Raw genomic sequence first — 21805 nt, 5'->3', positions numbered from 1 at the left:
GAAGAGGTTTGCTAAGACGTTTCCTGAATATTACTGATATCAGTGCTTCATTTTATTCGCAGCGCACCATAGAGACCCGATACGCATATTTACATTTCCTCTTTTAGAAACGGGTTTGTTGAGTAAATTTTGCGATTTATGAGATCTAACAAACTGTCACGACCTTTGAATAATGCGGGTCTTAAGCTAACCAAATTTGGAGCTCTACGAAAATTTGAAAACATAAGCAGACAAATTCCTTGCCCAGTCAAATTTAAAGAGGATGGGAAGACCTTTATAATATGGCCATGAAAGCAAAAACTTTTACCTAAATGCCAGAAATTTTCATTATTTATTACTATCTCTCTCTTATAAAAAGCTAAAAGTTTTAAGACCACAGAAATACTGACAGACTGTAGTCACTATTCACAATTCAAGAAATGTAAACAAACATTAAGATTCAGTATTAAATGGCACGTGTACAAAATTTGCTGTAGTACTTATTATGCTATCGCAAAAATTTCTCACTCACCTGTAGCTGTTAGATTTGAAGTAAACTCAAAAGCTGACGTGACTAATTGTGTAAGCCGAAGAATCAATCACCGCGTTGCAAAGAGCTGAAATACTTAATTGATATTCTATACAGTTTTAAGACAAAATGTTTCCAGTTCTCCATTATGAGAACAATTATAATAGTGTATGCTATACAGAACTGTTAAGATATCTTGCACAAGAATACATAGTTTATACACACAGGAACCATTTACGTTATTTGTATTTACTATTTTAAAGCAACCATAGTGTGACTGCTTCATTAACGAAATATGAATTTTTCTATCTATAACTATAAATTACTCAGTTACGCCATATTTCCATTTTTTCTTTTCGGTGTTAGTAATAAATATAACATTAGTAGTATTCTGTATTATACATACAATAAAGGATTGAATAGTTTTTTTACGGCAAAACCCAACAGAGTTATTTTCCTAGAAGGAGAGGCTTCTTAACAGAGGGCTGCCTAAAGGAAACTGCCTCATACTTATGTGCAGCATGAAAAAACACAGTATTCATGTAGGAAAGTATAAGTAAACCTTCCAATCAGAAAACATAGTGTAAAAGATATTTCATTTTTTTTTAAAGCAAAAGAGTATTTTCTAGACTTCTTTAAAGAGAAAAGATTATTTTAGAAATTTAAGGAGCACCATTTGAACTATTTTTATTTTAGTATATTTTATAAATGTATATTTTACTGCAAGAATCCTATATATAATATGTATACAACATAAAACTATTGTTAATGGAATGCTTATGTGATAAGTACAATTGCAGTCAGATTATTAATAGCAAAGTTTCTAAGAATTAAAAGATATAATTGGATTTTACTGTGCGAAATTTTATTGTCGCTAACTATCTCACAACACTAGATAGAAAATATTGTTAGCCTGAAATGCGTTTTTAATACACCATAATGAACTTTGGGCAAACAATTTTGAAAAGAAGGTGGGTTTCAGTATCATTTCATTCTTATTAGTTCCAGAATTTATGCTTGATGAGCACGTGTCCAAACATTTTTAAAAAAAAACCTTTTAAGTTTCAAGTTTTAACTTTTGTTTTTGTTTTTGTGAAATATATTTTAGGATTCGATGTTGAATTGTTGAATTTGTTGAATAGCTGGCTTTTAAGTTCTAAAAAAACTTAAAAACCAGCCAGAAGAGATTTACCACAATAATATAGATAACAGATCAATTTTGTTTCCTATATGGGAAACCCAGAGGGTTGAGAAAACACGTTAACTAGCTTACCGGATACCCTTTTTATTCTAATACCTTGTAATGATATCTTATATCGGTATGCCAAAAATAAAACTCTTCACCTTTGGAGTGCAATAAATGGATACCAACTGAGCTCATTAGGACCGGTCTCTGCTACTTTGCGTCCTAATACATGTAATTACTGTTTCAAATGGAAATAACGTAGGTAATTTTTTTATTATTAGTTTTAATCTCCAAATGAAACATAAATTTGATTCTTTATGAAAACATTGAACTGTCTACCGTTTTTAGAGCTAAAATATTGGAAATATACACGTAAGTAAACTGTATCCCAGTTCCGTTCAGTTCTGGATTATTATAAAATTTCTGTAAATTTTGCAGCGATACTTTGATGCTGGACGGTAGCAGAAAGATTTTGGGTAATATATAAATAATTTAAAGATGTTCCTTTCGGGTATACAGCTATTTTGAAACAAGACAGTGCTCGGAATAGAATTAGAACAATAGATGTTTCATGAAATGTTTCGATAATTACGGTCTATTACTTATTTTATATTTTTTAATCAATTTCTGTTACTTCAACTAATGGACGTTTTTACTGAGCTTCCAGCCCACAGCTAAACTTAATTTAAAAATATAAAACTTTTAATTTTTTATCAGAATTGCGCTCACATTTATAGTATTGCAAGGAATGTATTGGGCTTTTTAATCAGAGAAAAATCACTGATATAGTCTTCTAAGCTAAAACTAAAATTAAAAAGTTAATTTGTTTAGTTTATATTCGCTTTATCTTATTTCTGGAAATATCAGAATTATTTCCTATAGTAGGAAACCCTTTTTTTGCACTTAGTATGAAAAATAGTGAATGGAATATAAAATATAAAGGAAAATATGTATAAGGGTCACAACGTCACTTCATTCTCGAAAGGTAGCCAAAACCTTTTCTGTTTGAAGTTCTGTTTGATGAGTTTTGTACACTTTCTATCAATCACAACTTACCATGCAATATTGACAGATGTAATTATAATAATTATTGATAATTACAAATTATTGTTGCAGAGTACTAATTGTTCCTTACTAATTCTTTTACGGGAGTGATATATTGGTCTTCGATGAAATCGCAAGTTTTGCAAATAGAATACAGAATCAAAAGGTTTGTTGAAAAGCTTAAAGTTCCTTAAAAGCTTCTTCAGTTTACTTTTCGATTATTTCCTTAAATAATGATATCACATTCTGGCCACTGTATACTTCATTCATTTTTATTTAGGAAATCCTAATTTATCTTTGTTTTTACGCTATGAAAAAATAAAGCACGTAACAATTAAATGGATAATGGTTATTTCCTGCCGAATTTCTTGAAATAAGACGAGTCTGGTAAAATAATTTTAACTTATTTCGAAATCATCTGAGCTCAACTAAAACGTAATCACAATGTCAAAGGAAGTCATTTGCAGACAAAAATAAATAATATATTAAAAATGGGAATTCTTATCAAATAAATGTAAATTTGAACTGACATTGAAGGTTTTCACAGTGACGTTAAAAATACATGTTAAAAAATTGAATAGATTTTAAAACTATCAATTAATGTTTCCGTGGCTTTATTGAAATGTTGCGGAAGCTTGATGCGTGTCTGATCAAGTAACATATCTTGTATGTCCCATTTATGCAGAACGTCTATAAAAGGCTGTGAGTGTTTCACTAATAACGGTCGCTAGCTATATTTTAAGAAATTCATGCATTTATGTTTCATTCTTGTCCACATTTATTGACTTATTAATGAACATATTCAAACTCCTGATTCAATCTGGTTCGATATCTTTATCAACCAAATCTCTAAACTACACAAGAGTATAAATAAATCTCAATATTTACCATAAATTAAAAAAAATTGCCAAATATGACAGCTAAAAACTGCAAAAGTGGCGTAAAAGTAAAAATTTATTATGAAATTCCGAACTCAAAACTCTACCTTAGTGTAATATAAAAATAATAAAAACATAAAAAAAGATTTTAAAACAAAGATAAATCTGGGTAAACAGTAGAAATGCTGAGCTGCAAAGCTAATACTAATACATATACCGAGATCTCTTCGAAGTTAAACAATTTCAAATATAGAAAAGAAAGAAACTCAGTGCCCTAAAATGAAAAATCATAAGAACTGAATGTGTAGGAACTGTTGAATAGCTAGTTAAGGAAAATAATGCATTAGTTAAGAATGCATTTGTTTTTATTTTTAAGTATTGTCATTGATAAGCGTTTTTCTAAAAGTACCAAAGAGTAACACTATAACATCAGACGAGATTTCTCTAAAAGTCTCTCAGTTGATGAAATAAAATGTAAGCAAAGGTTTTTAAAATATTATAAATAGATTTAGATAACATCTCAGATTTCAGAGTGAATACTTTATAGTTTTGTTGGTTGTGCATTAGCACTGAAGGCGTAATGAGTACGTTTCCTCAAGCACAGAATTAAAGAATCATAAGTCAAAAGATTAACTACGAAATCTTTATTTAATAAAGTAGGATAATTTTGCTTAACTTAAGCATAACAAAAAGTAATAATGTTCAAGGACATTAAAATTGAAGCATTCAAAAGAATAACTTACATAGAATCATCATCAGTACTAAATATTATCAGGCTTACCTATATAAGGCAATAAGAAAAATAAACAGGAACATACTTTACCATCGTACCTGAAAGAGAAGAAAGTACTACTGGATTAGACCTTTGGCCAGGTACAAGTAGCTAGGGTGAAAATCAAATATACTGCATTGCACACGAGCTTTACTTTCTCTCACCAATATATACCTTGGCGCACGTTCATTTCGTATGCCTTTCGAGTTTCATTATGCAAAATACCTAAATTTATGCTAAAAATTTAATTTAAGTATTTTTTTAACTTTCAATTAAGAACGATTTTCGCACCAGTAATTAGATAAATTAGATATCTGTGTAAGATTAGTTGCACTAATAAGAGTGACTGCATTCGAATATTAATTGGTTAAATAATTATGTTCTACTTTTAAGCAGTGTGCGAAGCCGAAGCAAAAGGGAAGGAAATGGAAATAAATTTTTGTGCCTTGTAAAGACATTGGATTATTTTAAGCAGGAGATGTGAAAAATTTGCAATGCTCTCGCCAGGACTCGAATATGGACCTCTCGAATACGCGGAGTGTGCTACCGTTACTCCACGAAGTCATACTGGAACAATGGAAAAAATAACTTATATATTCTCCATTTTAAAGGACTACTACGGATCAGGGAACCCAGTCGCCAAATCCTGGTGGTGACGAATTATTGTCCGCCACCTTTTAGTTCGGGTGCCACTCTAGAGTCATTAGGGTTTTTGATGCTAGAGGGGTGAAAAATGTGTAGTGCCCTCCCCGGAACTCGAAGCATGGACCTTTCGAATGCGCGTGGACTATGCTTCGAAGACCACGAAGATATGCGGAAAAGAGGGAGAAAGTACTTTATGTACCCCCCTTTTAAAGTGCGAGTGGGAATTAGTGGACGCAATCGCCAAATTCTGGGGGTGAAAAATTATCATCCACTACCTTTTAGTTCGGGCGCCCCTTGTAGACGTTTCTTTAAAAAATTTTCAAAGCAAGAAAAGGGAAGAAATCCGTAATGCTCTCGACGCAATTCTAGCCCTGGAGCTCTCGAATACACGCCTAATTCCAGTTACATCATGAAGGCATGCGGAAAGGAGAGAGAAAATATCTTATAAAAATACCTTCTACATTTCTTTCATGAGCTGGTTCTCCCACGTATAGGAGGTGTCTAGAATGCATATGTTGACAGATGGCGGAAAACTGGAGAGCACTCAGTGCTACTCTGTACCCTCATCAGAGTAAAATGTGTTTGGAACACCCATGGAGGTAGTAAGTATTTTTACCTCCGTGGGATCACCCGAAGTAAAAATGAAGCTCTTTCCCAGATGACCTCCCAAACCAACTGAACTTTCTAAAATAACCACGGTGTAGCAGCTGAAAAAAACACGAATTGAGTCGTATTTCCTCCGTCAGATATTGAAAAACAAATTAATGATTAACTGCGAAAATATTAACCAAAATATTAAAATTATTTTATTACATTATTTATCTGATCTCATGGAGTAACTAAAATACGATCGAATGCATAAAGACCTTCTTCAGCTGTGTTTTAAAAATTGATACCGCTGATCGCTTTATTACAAGAAATATCTGACAGAAAATGTTTCATATAAACTTTTAGAATCATTTCCACGGAATCTGTTTCTTGATTCATTTTGCTTAAAAATAAATTTTACTTAAAAATTCAGGATTTCTATTATTGCATTCTAAATTGATCAATAAACGAAATCAGTAGAGTTCCCAAACTTCCACATTTCTTACTAATCATGATAATTTATCCTGCTGTTGATTAGCTAAATTCACCTTAGCATTTTAAATTCTAAATAATTTCGTTAAAAAGCAGATCTAAAAAACATACGATTGTGCACTTACTTATTATTAACTCTTCTTGAATCGAACTGCAGTGTTGAAATGATCTGCCCTTTAAATAGAACTTATCGCGTACAAGTTTTGGGGGTTTGGTACAAAAATTTGCTTTTCTACGTATTACATTATTTATCTTATACTCTCCCCTATTATTTATTATTATTTCTTTTGTATGACCTATCATATAGGCGTACCAATTAAGTTAAAATTTGGTGCTTCTCTTAATACCTTTTATGCACCAAATTCCCAGTTATGCATAATAATTACTGCAAGAATATATGCGATTAACTAGAAACTATAGATAATCCATTAACAGTTTAGTAATTGCTAAAAACAAATTCTTTCGAACTTTTTAGTCGAGTCTGTGTCATACAGAGTGTTGTTAAGCCTAATACTTAATTGTAATGGAAATGAAACTTATGAAGACTTCCCTTTTTAAGATGTATGCTGTATTTCTTTATTTTGCAAGCAATTCTTTAATTTTTTCTGACACTTTGAAGAATGCTTCGCGAAATAATGACGTCATTAAACTTGAACTTTTTTTTTCTTCTGACTCATATTGTCTGGTATCTTGTCTACACATTTTATCTATCACCAAGACTCAGCATGTTCTTTCACCTTCATCTTCACTCTCTTCTTCTACTGCTACGACCATTTACTGCTACAAAAATACTGCCAGTTTTAAATAAAGTAGTGATACTGTGCAATAATAAGCCACTTTATATACTTATACTGTTCTTTCTCTTTCTTTTACGGATGAAAATAAGACAGTCTGATGCATTAGATTATTCCTCAAAAAAGCAATGGAAATTGCTGTGCGTTTACCTATAGCATCAATAGTTTCAAGGGATGATAAAATATCTAGGATCATTCGTTTTCGTCAATATGTAATGAAACTTCTATCTGAACAGCTCAAATAATTACTTAAATTTCTTTATGTTAGGAATTGTTAACAAATGGGTTCATTTTGCTTGCTGTAATTCCCCCCCCCCTGTGAAACTCTGTACTATCTTGTTGCTTACACATCGCTTATTTTGTGGTTCACACACCGCTTATTTCTTTAAATTTCAATAAATTATTTAAAGTAAATTTAAAAATTGTTTAAATGAAAATTATTGTTTTCCTCTTTAAATGAAATAATGTGTAGTGATTAGACTGGTAGAGTGAAACTATTATTCGGCGTGCTCAGTATATTGTTTTTGATTTGTTGAATTTGATATATTTCGTCTTTTTACTTTTCTATTAGGCAAAAATATTTACAGACAGTACTATTAAGTAGAAATATTTGCAAGCTGTCAAGTTGAGTGAGATTTATGGATTTAATTCTGATGATGAGAAAGTAGTTGTTAGCATTATTGCTTATAAAAATTATATAACCAAGAAGAAATAGAAAATTAGCGATCGATTTTATAGTTGTTCTGTCTATGATTTCTAGCTGTCTCTCAGAATATGCTTACATGTTTCATTCATATTCTGCATATAATATACCGATCTCGTTATTTTTTCTTTTCTTTCTTCATTATTTATTATTTATGTATTCGAACTTTTATACTGCTGCATATATAATGCATTTAAAACCGTTGTTGCTTTACCAATCTAACAGCTATGTATTTGTATTTAAGTTATTACAACGTACATTTTTTAAACAAATTTTTAAATCGTTTTTAATTTTAAAATACTGTTCTCGTTCATTACGACGCTGGGCATTTCTTAATTTTAGAGACGGCTAATAAGAATGTCAACGATTATTTTTTTTAACCATGTAATAATGGATAAGTGTGAATGTTAATTGATTGGCTATCCGTTGGCCACATTTTTCAAACAACGATATAGCTCGATACATTATTTCTGTATGGCGAATATGATAAATTAAACAGAAAAATGAAGTGAAATCATTTTGGAATCAAGCTTTACTTTTTCTGATTGTAATTGAAAGAGATGAGGAAATTGAAAATAACTTTTCTTTACTTTGGAGAGAGGAACTGAAAGTATCTTATCTTTCTTATCTTAAATACACTGGTGGGCAATTGTTAAGGACTGATCACAAACGGTTACATTGCGCGTAAAATGTATGGGGCTGGATGCTAAATGAAATAAAATAATGCCAGAATACTAGGCCATAACAATAAAGATACTTTATTATGCTCGGAAATCTAGAAGACTTTGAAAAGTATTCAAGGGACGAAATGTTCATATTTTGCTGAATATGTAAAAGTGAAAACAATTCAGTTATCGTCTGCAGGCATTTTGACGTAAGGTGCCAATTCGGGATATAGCCACCATTGAGAACGACGCAAGATTCCACACGTCGTGTCATACTTTGTACATCATTATCCCAGGAGCCGTTGGGATAATTCGTCCCATTCCTCTGCCAGTGTATGAATGAGAGTGTTCTTGTTTATTGGAAGGCACTGACCAGCAAGACTCCTCCCCAAAGCATCCCAAACATTTTCAATGGGATTCAGATCTGGAGAAAATACTGACCATACGAGTTGTTGAATATCCTCGCTCTCTAGACTCTCCTGGGCAGAGACTGGACAGATGACATGTTGCGTTTTCGTCCATAAAAACAAATTTATCACCGACAACACCACGATGCATAAGAACATGAGGCAGCAGAACATCATTAAGGTATAGTTTGCAAGTCATAATCCCAGTTGGAAGCTCACAGTGCGACGCACTGCCGCTGAACATGATCCCAGCCCATACCATGACACTACATGTTGGATATCGGTTCTTTTCCTGTATGTTTTCCGGACTATGTGCAATACCAATATCAGGCAGATCAACACGCGTCTGCAATCCGATGACAGACTGAATCTACTCTCATATGAGAACAGTACATAAGTTAAGTCGCTTTTCCGCCAATTGTGATGCTGATGGCACCATTGTAACTGGGCGGAGCAGTGACATCTAGACAACAGAAATGCACACAACAGGAAGGCGTGCGTATAGTCCTCCTTGATGCAAACATTTAGCTGCAATTTTTCCGGAGATTCGCTTGTCAAGTAGCAGCCAGTAACTGATTTGTTTCCTCAATAGCTGTGGTGCGCCGGCTACTTTTTGTGGATAGCACTATGTACCTATCTTCTGCTTTACCCGTGAAGTTTGCTAAACATTACATTTGTTTGAAATAATTCCAAAGCCTTGACACAACACCGTGGCTGACTGCTAGTGCGTCAATTGATTCTTTCCCGTAAAATTTTACTTTGGAACAACAACGGTCAACACGCGTCAAGTCTTTTATAACTCTTATCAGTTCTATCACGTGAATAACATTTTCGGCAATCCAGAATTTGCAGAGGCACAACGCATCTTATTGTGTACTGCACTTATGTTAATTTCCACATTTTTTCGCCTTCCATTTTATGGTTTCTAGTCATCCGTTCTTAGCAACTGCCCACCAGTGTATTTTCTAGAGATCTATGAAATAGTTATGTCAGAGGAAGAGTTTCTAGTTGCGAAATTATTTTAATGTGCAAAACGCAACATTTTCATTATCAATGGATTTTCTTAAATATGTTATTGTAAAGTTCGAAGAATGGTAAATCTTAGAATTTAGTGATATGGTTTGCTAAGATCATATGGTAAAAGTCCAGTATAGAGGACATTTCAAAACTAATGTAACAAGCTTTAAGGAGTGATAAAACACATCGAAGAAAACATTTTAAATCTTAAAATGTATGATTTTACATTAATCGGTTAGATGCTGGAGGACGCTTTTTTTTTCTCACACGAATATCTTCTACATCTCAGAAACAAATAATCGTCCGTCTTCTACATGGGTTCCTTGTCAACAATGACAGTGCGTGGTTCATCATTCTGACATTTTAAAAGCGAATATTACTTGAAGCGCGACATATCCGGCTTATTGAAGTTATGTGTAATTAAGCTTGAAGTTAAGAATTCCTCTGTTTAAATGGAAAAACATCTGGAAGTAAAGAAATGAAACCGTCGTTTCTTAGCCGAAAGTTGCTTGGTTGATTTGAGAGGAGAACTCCGGGACCACAATGAATAAAAAATATCAAATATGTAAATTATCTTCTGAGAAATAAGGCCATTCCATAATTGGGGAGCACATACAAACAAAATCAAATCATAAATGACAAAATACAAAAATAAAACAAATACAAAAAGAATGACGATGGGGTTCCTTATGAATCTGCGTCGCGGAAGATGTGTGTTTGGGAGAGGGGAAAGAAAGCAGCTTATGGTGCCTAACCTTTTAATAAATCCGACCCTGTATTCTGTGATGAAAAATATTTGGTGTGGTGTGTTCTACCTCTTTTAAAGGTCTAATCTAACTCTTTTAATAATTTTGGAACATTCTGTATGGAGTAAAATATTTACACTTCGAGCTTTTAAAATAAGACTTCGGTAACGTCGAGCTTTACCTCTACAAATTGGCAAAAGCTAGTTCCACCTAATTTCAATCTGGTCCCATACGCGGGTGTTTCACATAGAACATGTTTTAATTTTTGTGGTAATTGTAAGTATTTCTCTCTTTCATCAGTATGAGTGAAGTTATACATAATATATTTTACCAGCTTTTGTGTGAATCTATGAATAGTACAATAAAAAGAATGAAGATAGCTATTTTATTAATAGATAATATATTATTTTTGAGCAACGTAAAAAATGCAAAATTAGGGCTTGCAAAAATGCGCTAATAATATACGTTTGAGATAAAATGATATTCTGAATTTTAGCCTTGAATATAGAAAATTTTATCATCCGATTCTGGTGGATGGAAAGAATTCTTTATCGTATTGATTTTCACGACCTGTTTTAATAAGGTAATGCAGAAAGTATATCGCTATTAGCCATGACGTGCAAAGTATGCTAATTATAGAATTGAATGGCAAGTATAAAAACGTGACTGTTTAATCAACCATCCATTGTATTTACATGTATACTAGTTGTGTCAAAAGAAGCATAATAAAAAAAGGTGTGGTAATAATAATTAATTCACACAATGGAATAAATTCATAATTCCAAATAGATTCGATATGCAACTCATAAATCATGAAAATATTCTTGCTGCTTTGTCATCAAAATTTGCAAAATTTTTTATTATTAAATTCTGCTTTTGGAAAGAGCTGAGTGAGCCGTCTGCATTAATTTTTGTCGAATTAAATGTTTTTATTTTGATAATATTAGGAAGCTCTGAAAACATTTTATTCAAAATTTCAAAATCGATGTATGGAGTAACCAAAAGAAAAAGCACTTGGTCAATTTCAAAAAGTCTTAGGCATAATTGTTGTAAAGTTTTCAAACACAATCATTTTAAAATTTGAGGACCAGGGTGCAAAAATTTTTTGCCTATTGGAATGTACAAATAAAAGTTCGTAGCTATCAGGAGGTTCGAAATCTAAGCAAGGAATAAACGTAATGTATAACGATATAACGAAATTGCAATATAAGAATTTTCAAATAAATTCAGTTTATTGTATAAAATCATTAAAAAAATTTAAGCTTTTGGAAACTAAATTTTTTTCAGTAACTTATATTAGTAAGATTTATTTTGAAACAGTAAGTATGTTTATTTTTTATCAAGGCTGTTTGGTAAATTTAGACAGGTAAAAACGTCCTCAAATAAAACTTAGAATATCAGTAAGAAGATTTCATATTTCGGACTGTTACCGAATTAGAAATCGGTGCGTATTAGAAAGTACTGCTCCATTTAAACATTTCTCAAATTTTACAGTAATATACATAATTCTTATAACACGATTGGTTATTTATTCAAACTCCATTCCCATAGTCATGTTTAAAATGCCCCGAGTTTTTTCCGAACCGGGGTTTAAGTAGACTCCTATGAGTCCATAAAATGTTTTAGTATTCCACTAGAAAAAATAGCATTTCGAGCTCCATAATATAAGCTAAAAGGTTCATGGTAAAATATTATTAATAAAATAATTTAATGATAATAATAAAATAAACAGATATCATAGTAAAGTCCAGAAATTCGGGGTAAGAAGATTCTTATATTTTATGGAACCTTCTTTAGGTAACTGGGAACAACTTTCTATTTATAGAATATTCCCGAAGAATCATTATTTAAGTACTAACTAATCTAGAAAGCCTCAGTCAGAGAGAGGTAGACTTTTTATTTTATATTGAGTAATCGGCTTCATTGTGGGGAAATTTATTGTTTAAGTTATTGAACGTTATGTTCCATTACTACTTACAAGCAGCGGAATATATTAATATTAATATATTCTCCACAAGAATATCATTAGGAGGACCTACCCATTCAGTAGGATCCAGATCCTGTTTAATAGCCTTAAAATTATTATTAATTTCTTTATTACTTAGTTAATATACTATTTTCATTCCTATTTCATTTTATTTCATTCAAACACGCTTATTCTTCTTTGCAGTACGTCTAACATTATACAAAAACATACCAACAACTTAACATTTCTTAACGTGCTACTTTTGTTTCACCTCACGAATTACATATGACTTCCAGTGTTAATAAATATTAATGCTTGTTAAATATAAAAGAATAGAAAGTTGTATTTTTTTAAGTTTCTCTTTTTTTTATTTTATTTTATTTATTTATTTATTTATTTATTTATTTATTTTTTTTTATTTTTTTTTTTTTTTTGTTATTACAGGTTTCTAATTCTGCTGTATCAATGCATTCCTCGTGCTCATACAAAATGCTTACAAAATTGTCACTATTTATGTGGACTTTAATGCTGAGTGGAAGAACATTAAAACCTTGCAGTTCCTTTAATCTTTATCATTACGCGGGAAAGTATACTTTTCCACGAACAGAGAATTCGTCGGTTTCGAACATATCGCATACTGTGGAACTCCCTATATACAATATGACTGAGAAATTTCAGCAAAACCCTACTATCTTTCATGTTCAGCCTAATGTGAAAGAAAGTAAAGAGAATGAAATTGACTTAAAAACACAAAATGTTTCAAAAATATCAACACTTCCGTTGAAAAATGAAACTGAAGATCATGTTACGGATCGAAATTCAGGCTTACCGCAGAAGTCGTCACAAATGGAGAATCTTAATAAAAACCAAAATCATTTATATGGTGACTTTAAAATTGAGGATGGTGACTCAATTGTCGTTTCTACGTCAGACATTCAATCTAATATATTTTCGATGGAGGAAACTACAAATACTTTACACAAGCAACTTCGCTTATTCTCCTCACCCTCAAAACGTTCTGGGAACGAAGTGAATGAAAATTCTTCCGAATCTAAAAGGAATTTAGTGGCTACATCCAGGCAGTTTCTATTTCATCCTTTCTTACCTTACGGCAAAGATCTTATGCCCGATGAAAAAATATCCATTCACGATATTCTTCCTGTCAGAATGGTGAAATTCGTTAAAAGTATGGTTGAAGAAGCACCTTGGGAACAAATGTTCATGAAAATGGTACGAATGGTAGTCGATCAGTTTGTTGACAAAATAATTGAAAAGATGTTCGCTCATAAAGATGATGACCATGACAAATGGCGATCGTCTGATGTGTTATTGGCACCCACCTGGGTGTTACCAACATTTGCGACACCTATAGTACGACTCAGAAGGTCTGCAGATACGAAACCTAAAGAACTTCCAGCTAGAGACCTTATTCTCTCAACACTGTCTTCTACTAATCAACTTGAGTTGCTAAAATATCTCTCTGAAGAAAAAGGAGGTGTACCTGAGTCTCGAACCTGGTTAGATGAAATATTAGATTATATTTTTCCTGATTCCAAAACTGATTCAGACAAAATGTCTAAGCGAGATGTCACTAAGCCAAACAATACAATAGAAAATGAATTTCTTAAACGCTTTCTGTCTTTCTTGGCCACGTCTTCCGAAGAATCTGTAGCCTCAATTAGCGATAGCAGTAATTCAGAAATTACGAAAAATAATAATATGAGGGACAGTATGCTAAAAGAAAAAGGTTCATCTGACGTTGAGTCTATGAACGAAAATACTGAAAGAAATAATGTTTTCACAAAAAAAGCAGCTGAAATCGCAGAAGAGTTGTTGCAAGATTATGTCCAATCTAAAATTCAGCCACATGCTTTACGTAGCAAACGATCGTTAGACCAACGAAGCAGTGACAGACTGGAGAAAAGATTATGGCAAGCTACACTTCGACAGAGACCACAGAACAGCAAGAGAGATTACTGTAGCCTGAGGAGAGCCTGCAACGCCGGAAGGCTGCTTTCAAGATTGCCATCAGTGGAAGAGATTACGCTTCAGTTGAGGTGAGTGAGAAACCGTATGTTCTTTGTCACTGATATCGCTGTTACTGAAAGAATGCTTTTCACGGTTCACATGATAATGTTGATAGTTCTTACTCGTTCTCTTTGTGTAAACTTTAGCTTAAATTAATGCTAAAACATTTTCTCTCAAAAGTTCCGCTTCATTGTTTTTTATTGCAATTTTCCAGCGTTAACTAGTTTAAACTTTAAGAACATTTATTCTGGCATCCTGCTAAGAAGCTATAAGTGGCAAAATAACAAGCCATAAAGGGAATATATCAAAACCTATCTTCTAAAAATTGTTACGCAGATGAAATGTGCTACCGAAACCCTCTAAACTTATTCAGTAACAAATAAGCTACCTTGAATTATTTTGCATAGTTATAGGGTAATTTTAAAGTGTTATGTTATTTAGCTTTCAGTTAAACATATCCTTGAGTAGCATTCATTCATCGAAAATTACAAAATCCTGCACGCGTTGGCTTACAATGCTTAGCAACTATGTCAGTTGCTTGTAATGGATATAATCTTCGAATGAACTTTGAAAATATGGAATTTTTCGAAAGAATGTTATTGTAGTGTTTCTTCTGAATGAAATATCGGTCGTATTTATAATTTTTGCACAAAAGGAAGCAATTTACCCATACTAATTCACAACTGAATCTTTCGCTGCTAAAATGAAATCCATGTCTTATAAATAAACATATCTTTTGGCTATTTAATCAATATACATTTCAAACGTGGAAACATTCATATTATTAGAAGGAGCTTTACACCGCTTTCTGCTTATAATAAAACATTTTCCTTTAATTTTAAATAGAAGTTCCAAACGTAGTTTGAAAATTTTTATAGTGCGTTAAATATGCTTTACGCTTCGTAGACTATCAACCTAAAATTGCTATTAAGAAAACAAATTTACAGTGGCACACAAAAAATTTGGTACAATTCTTAAAATGTCAATTCTCTAAATTTGTAATCAAAGTATTTGCAATAACATATGCTAATAAATTTATCTTGTAAATACCGTATTTGTATCGCACTTTAAACGTATATTAGAAATGCATTTGTGAGTTATTGTCCATATTTTAAGGTTCTTTAAATACATTTCTTGAATTTTTCATTAATTTAAGCTTTAAAATCCTTGTAACTTAAAAGATAACCATTATTTTCAAAATTTTTCGGATCTTTAACTAATATTATGTATTACAAATGTTATTTTTTATTATACAATTAGAAAATATTTTTAAAATGGCAAAAATTTTAAATATTACAGTAAAAAATACTGCCAATAAAATTAAAGAAAAATCAAATATGAAGTATTTGAACTAAAATTAAGTTAAAAGTAAGTTTTAAGATAATAATTTGATTCTGAGCAAATATTTGTAACAACAAAAGAGTACATTATCACTTTTATAGCTCCATTAAGTGTTATTAAAGATTTGCCAATAAATAAATTAATACTTGAAAAAATGAAGGTCCTTTTATTTTAAATAGAATTTTTTGTTAAGCTAATATAAAAATTTGCAATGTATTGAAGATTAAAAAAATATATGTGGCTTACTGTCACAAATTTTCACGAAACTTGAAAATTAAAACACGCTGTTGCTGATTTTCACATATAGATTCGGAATAAATCATATCTGTGTATTCCACATTTGTCAGACTAAAGTCTTAATAAATTTGAAAGAAATGTATTTTAAAAGTTTAAAAATTAACAATATTTGCCCTGTCTGTTTCGTTAGATTTGGAGCTGATACAAAAGTTTTAGAAAACGTTAAAAACACATTTCCATATTGCTTCACATGAATTTTCTAAGACTTGCATTTAATGATTTGGTACTTTATAGAGACATTAGGATTTTTTTGGAAGCAGGCAAGATGAAAAATATGCAACCGCCTTCGCCGGGAATCGAACCACGCACTTCTGAAATACCGGCTCAGCGCGCAGATATACTCCCCCTTTTAAAGGGCGACAGGACATCCGGAGTTAATCCGGATAATTTCCGTTCAACCGCGTTGTAACCTTTAAATTTTATGATAATGTGCAAACGAACTAAATTTTATTTACCAGATGTTAATACAATTTGATCAAAACATTCAAATGTGTTCTACTGGATCACTTTTGCTTTCTGGGGAAAGTATTGAAGAATGTTTTTTTAAGATAATTTCCTGAAATCGGATTTTAGGATTTAAAACTGGTGAATTTTTTTATTAAGGATAGATCTGTTACCAGGTAGAGCTATTAAAGGTGATTCACCTTAGATCTACCTGGTAACAGTTGATGAACGAAACACCATCATATAAATCTTTCGATGTCCATAAAATCTTCAAGAATTTAGGTACAGTTAGGAACTTATTCCGTCAGTCAAAACAGATGGCCTTCTCCTTCTCTTGCTGTTTTGTGGCCTTTGTCAAGGACCCTCTGCAATCACGATGACAGAGGTCACAAATTTCACTGAACGTATGATGCATTTCTTATCAAATGTCTCTTACTTGAGAATCCAAACACGTATCCTTCATTGACCTTGATCATATAAATTATACTTTCAGGCTGAAAACTTCAGCCCTTCTTGACCCCATAACAGTCTTCTCTTGCGCATCGTACTCTATCTGCCTTTTACTTAGAGCTGCAAACCGCTTCGTCTTATTCATGCTTGATTTAAAGCTCAGTTTATGCAGTTGTAGAATTACGTAGATTCGTCTATAAATCTTTCATCTCTTCTGAATGTCCTTATATTTCCAAAGCGGTTTTTCATCCCGATTTTTTCAATTTCCTCTTATCTTTTCATGTAGCTGCATTAGCTTACGAACTTTTCCACTGTTATTTTAAAAGATGCGGCTATTAGAATATTGTTCCAATATTTTATTCACAATACCTGAGAATATTTAATTCTATTTAATTTTTTAGAAGCAAATTTTTTTAATTAAATTTTTTGTAAACTTCCTAGCGATATTTCTTAAGAGTTCAGACACGTGAGTCCTTCGCTTCACACCATGTCTGACGCAAAATAATTAATTAGAAATAAGTATAAAAGATCTCTCTCTCCTTTCCCTCATCGTAACAATTCGTCAAGCGATAAAATGTATGTATGAAATTTATAGCAAATTTCAGTGCACTCTGAATCAAACGATTTTGAAATTGATTCAGATATTTTTTAACATAAGACATTTGTTTAGAAAATCTAAATGAGAAACTGTGTTACATTTTGGAGTACTTCGAATTCTTCCAAGTATATCTGTTTCCGTTGAATAGATTCCAGAAATCAGTTATTTGAGGATTACTGTACCCTCTGAATTTTTATGTTAATCGAATTTTTTAGAAAGGTTGGTGCTTCCTTTGTTCAACTACATCTCTTTCTAGAGTGTAAAATAGAGAGAGATACCTGAAAAGCATGCGGTATTCAAAGCTTTTTTTTCCTCTAAGGAAAACGGGAAAAAATAGTAGATTTGTTTCGAAATATATTCCATATTTAATTTTAGTTCAGCATGCTTTGTAATTCAGTACATGATGCTTACATAATTTGCAGTGTGATGTATAACACATAAAAATGTTATTCTTTCAAAACCCTTAATTATTCATCCAAAATTTATTCTATTGTATCTGTACGAGTGTAAATGAAATATTGAAAGAAAGTAATGAATGTGAAACTTTAATAAAATTGCAATAACAAAATATTTGTACAAGGTATTTAAAAAGAATTTTATGGAAACAAATCGCATGAAAAATGTAGAATGTATTTGAAATCGGGAACTGTGATGCTGGAATTTTAGAAAACTGCGTAATTTTGTAATTAAACTTGATCATCCTATATGTTATGGTATATCATACGATATAAATGATATCACATTATAGGCATGATTATTACAACATATTATATGTATAATGTGATATCATGTTATATGGTTTCATATGATAGGTGTTATATAAGATGATATGATATATGATTCATAATATGGTATATGAATAATATATTGCATAATATATATCATATAGTACGGTATGGTTATTCTACGAAAGTGTTGTTCTAACATCAAACATTATAATTTTCACAATTCGACATTCTAGTTCGAAAACCATGTTCGGTAATCTTTGCCTAACGTCTTTCGAAAATCATTCATTCTTTGAATATATTTCGAAAAACACTGCAAAAAAGTCTTTTCTTGAATTTCTTAATTTGTCTTTATAAATTTCAAGCCGTGTCAGAAAATTCTCTTTTAATTACTCTTAAGTAATAACAAATTTTTATTTATATTATTTTTAGAATTATTATTCAGTTAAGAATTATTCACATGTTTTCCATAACTTTTATTTAACTCACTTACACTAGTATTTTTCGCATGTGGGGCGATCACTAAACATTTGTTTTTGAGAAAACAAAGAAAATATGCAGATTATTTTAACTTAAAATGAAGTTCGTAGTTGCCATTGATAAATCTATTTAATTACAAAATGTGTACTTTAACAATTGCACAATGCTTTTGACCTTGTTTTCAAATATGTTCAAACGTAATTATACTTTTCTAAACTTGTAGTCCGCCTAATGAAGTCTTGATTTCCTCTTAAATGGCGTATTTAGATCTCCATATGCATTAAATATGTTTGTGAATAAAATAATGCTTTCCTATCAAAACAAGAATGTATTTCTTAAAAATTGTTTGCATTTTTATTTCAGAAGTTATGGAAATGAACCTCACTGGGATGCACTCATATGGGGAATGAAAAAGAAGAGGTGTTCTAGAATCTTCTGCAAACGTCAAAGATCACCTAAGGGCTCTAGACAGCCTTGGAACTTATTTGTTGATCGACCTTCCAGAAGAAATGATTCCCCTCCAGACGCTGACTTTAAGCATAAAACTGGATGGGAGGATAATAATATAATTGCCTTCGCACCTAGTATTTTTAACCGAAGAAAATTAAGAACGAAGAGGGAAATAGCAGTACATGTACCACCAGTATTAAAAATAAGTGATGAAAATACTTGGAGATTTCATTAGAGCAACTACTGATAAATGCCAAGTATAATTTAATACTGATATGTTTTTGTCAAGGATTGACTTTGAACAATTTTTTGTCCGTTTTGGAACCCGTCTGAATTGCATACAGGTTTGCAAGATATTGACAGCGGGAAAATCCATAATAAAGACTATTGCAGACATTTTATCTTTTAGTAGAAAATGCCTGCAGCGAATTTTGAAATCCTTGCAACGATATTTCTAGCTTTTTTGCGTGGAGTGAAAAATAGAAAAGAATTGATCTTATTCATTGACACTGTTATCAGTGTTATCCTAATTTAAAATCTCATATTAAGAGAACGTCACATTATTACTGTATGTTTTTATCTGATGTTTTCATAATTTATTCAAATGATTTGATATTGCTGTTTTATGTATATGCTAATGTATTTTTGTACCAAAGTTAATTTAAATGTACACTCTATGAGGATGTTCCTAAGTCTTAGAAAGAACTACCGAGGTGTGTGAAGTTTTTATTTAATTGTGTTGTTGTGAATATATCGTTCATGTAAATATTATATGTATTAATTCAGTATCTTAATTGATTCTTCTAAAGTAATGTGCTCAAACTTGAACTGCTTTTCTACATTTCCTTTAGTTATTGCTAATATAATTAGTAGTAGTTTTATTTATACTGGTAGATAGAATGCATAAAAAGACCATACATCAGTTCTCTTACAGTTAACTTGAATATTACAACGATCTTTGTTCAATATACATAATTGTATATTGTCGTATGATTTTATATAAAGAGAAGTATAGTAAAAAAATATATAAAGTAAAAATATAAGTAAAAATAAAATATACCTTGTTACTTTAAATTACATTTTACATTTAAAAAACTGAGTACGGAACATAATCTTCGTATATATCATCATTAAAGTATAAAGCACAGAATACAGTAAGGAATAATGCTGTACTTAATTTTAGCGAAATGATATATGGTTGAGTAAAAATATTTTTATGCTTACATATTTAGATGATTGACATGCTTTTGTTTTGCGCTTTAATTGGGTCGTATGATTTCCTTAGCTGTAGAAAAGATTCTTGTAATAATGGTCAAGTTACTGTGTACTAATTAATAATTATTATTTTTCACAAAATAAAAGCTTCATTGCTTAAATAAAGTAATGTTTTAATATTTGGCTTTCTTGCGATATTCTTTCTGATTGCTGTGTTTAACGGTCATTATAAATCTATTTTACAGGATTCAGACTCTTAGTTTAAAACCTCGAGTACTTTCAAGTTTATTAAAAACAACATTATGGTTTCTGTATAAGATATCTGTTGTGCGTGAGAACCTTTAACTACGCTGAGTATTTATTTTAAGCTTGAAACTAAACTTGTAATATTAACTACTATAAAAGAAAAGCATTATAACTTCCTGAAATTAATGTTTCTATAAATTCAGAATATAAACCTTATATTCTGAAACTTATTCAGCATATTTTCATGTTATATGTATGTATGCAACTGGTTGAATACAAGTGAATGAAATAATAGTATAAGTGAGACAAAAGACATGGCTGGACATCCTGGGAGCTCTATAAGTGCTGCTCAAATTAAAGTAAGAAATCTAACAAAACGAGAATTCGATAAAAAGTTTTGCGATAACGTTATAGATCAGTAAAAGATAAAACTCTGAGTAATTTTTAAAATTTTTGCTTATAATTTTTGCTATTTATTTTTTTAAATGTTGCTTTATTTATTTTTCAATTTTTAATTTATTTATTATCTTTGCTTTAATAGTTTTGCTAACTTTATTCAGAATTTATCATTTACTGTTATATGATATAATCATTAATTTTTTGGAGTTCATTTATTATTTCATATATATCGAGAATTTTTAAAACAAAGATCCTCAGTTACTTGCAAAATTCATTTAGAGTAAAATGCATAACTGATGATTTAAATATGTTTTAAGGTAAAATAGAACTCAGTACATATTATATTAATATAATTTTAATTAACTTCCTTTAAATTTAGTTACGGAGCTCAACCTGTATTTATATGTTTCTTATTTATGCATGTGAATAAAGCTTTTGATTTTTAATCATTGTGCATGTTTTGTTAATTTTATCTGAATATACAAATATGTAAATAATTCGCACTCCCATGTATAAGGGTTTACCTCTGTTTCGTGTAACATTAGTTTCATTTTCGTACGAAATTATTTTTCTAATTAGCTCCATATATAGTTAGTTTAGGGTAAAAGCAGCGCGTATTATTAATATGCGCTGTTCAAAAAATGGATAGTATGCTTAACTATGCACAAGCGTTATAAGTTTAGATCTTATATTTCCATCTGAAAATTTGATTTAAATTATA

The 21805-nt window shown here is 31.1% G+C and overlaps 1 protein-coding gene across 1 annotated transcript in view; it reads left to right on the top strand.

Moving 5' to 3' along the window:
• LOC118194760 (uncharacterized) overlaps window positions 1–21530 on the top strand; it is a 34383-nt gene extending 12853 nt beyond the window's left edge. Inside the window, exons 2-3 of the mRNA XM_035365963.2 lie at window positions 12856–14468; window positions 19138–21530. Of these exons, the coding sequence (XP_035221854.2) occupies window positions 12856–14468; window positions 19138–19459 (1935 nt within the window). The 3' untranslated portion in view covers window positions 19460–21530. The remainder of the gene's footprint in view (window positions 1–12855; window positions 14469–19137) is intronic.
• The last annotated feature ends 275 nt before the right edge of the window (window positions 21531–21805 follow it).

This window comes from Stegodyphus dumicola, chromosome 6 (assembly GCF_044657685.1).
Source record: "Stegodyphus dumicola isolate Sdum_Otavi_A_Nest chromosome 6, ASM4465768v1".
Lineage (NCBI taxonomy): Eukaryota > Metazoa > Arthropoda > Arachnida > Araneae > Eresidae > Stegodyphus > Stegodyphus dumicola.
This window is presented reverse-complemented; position numbering and strand designations above follow the sequence as displayed.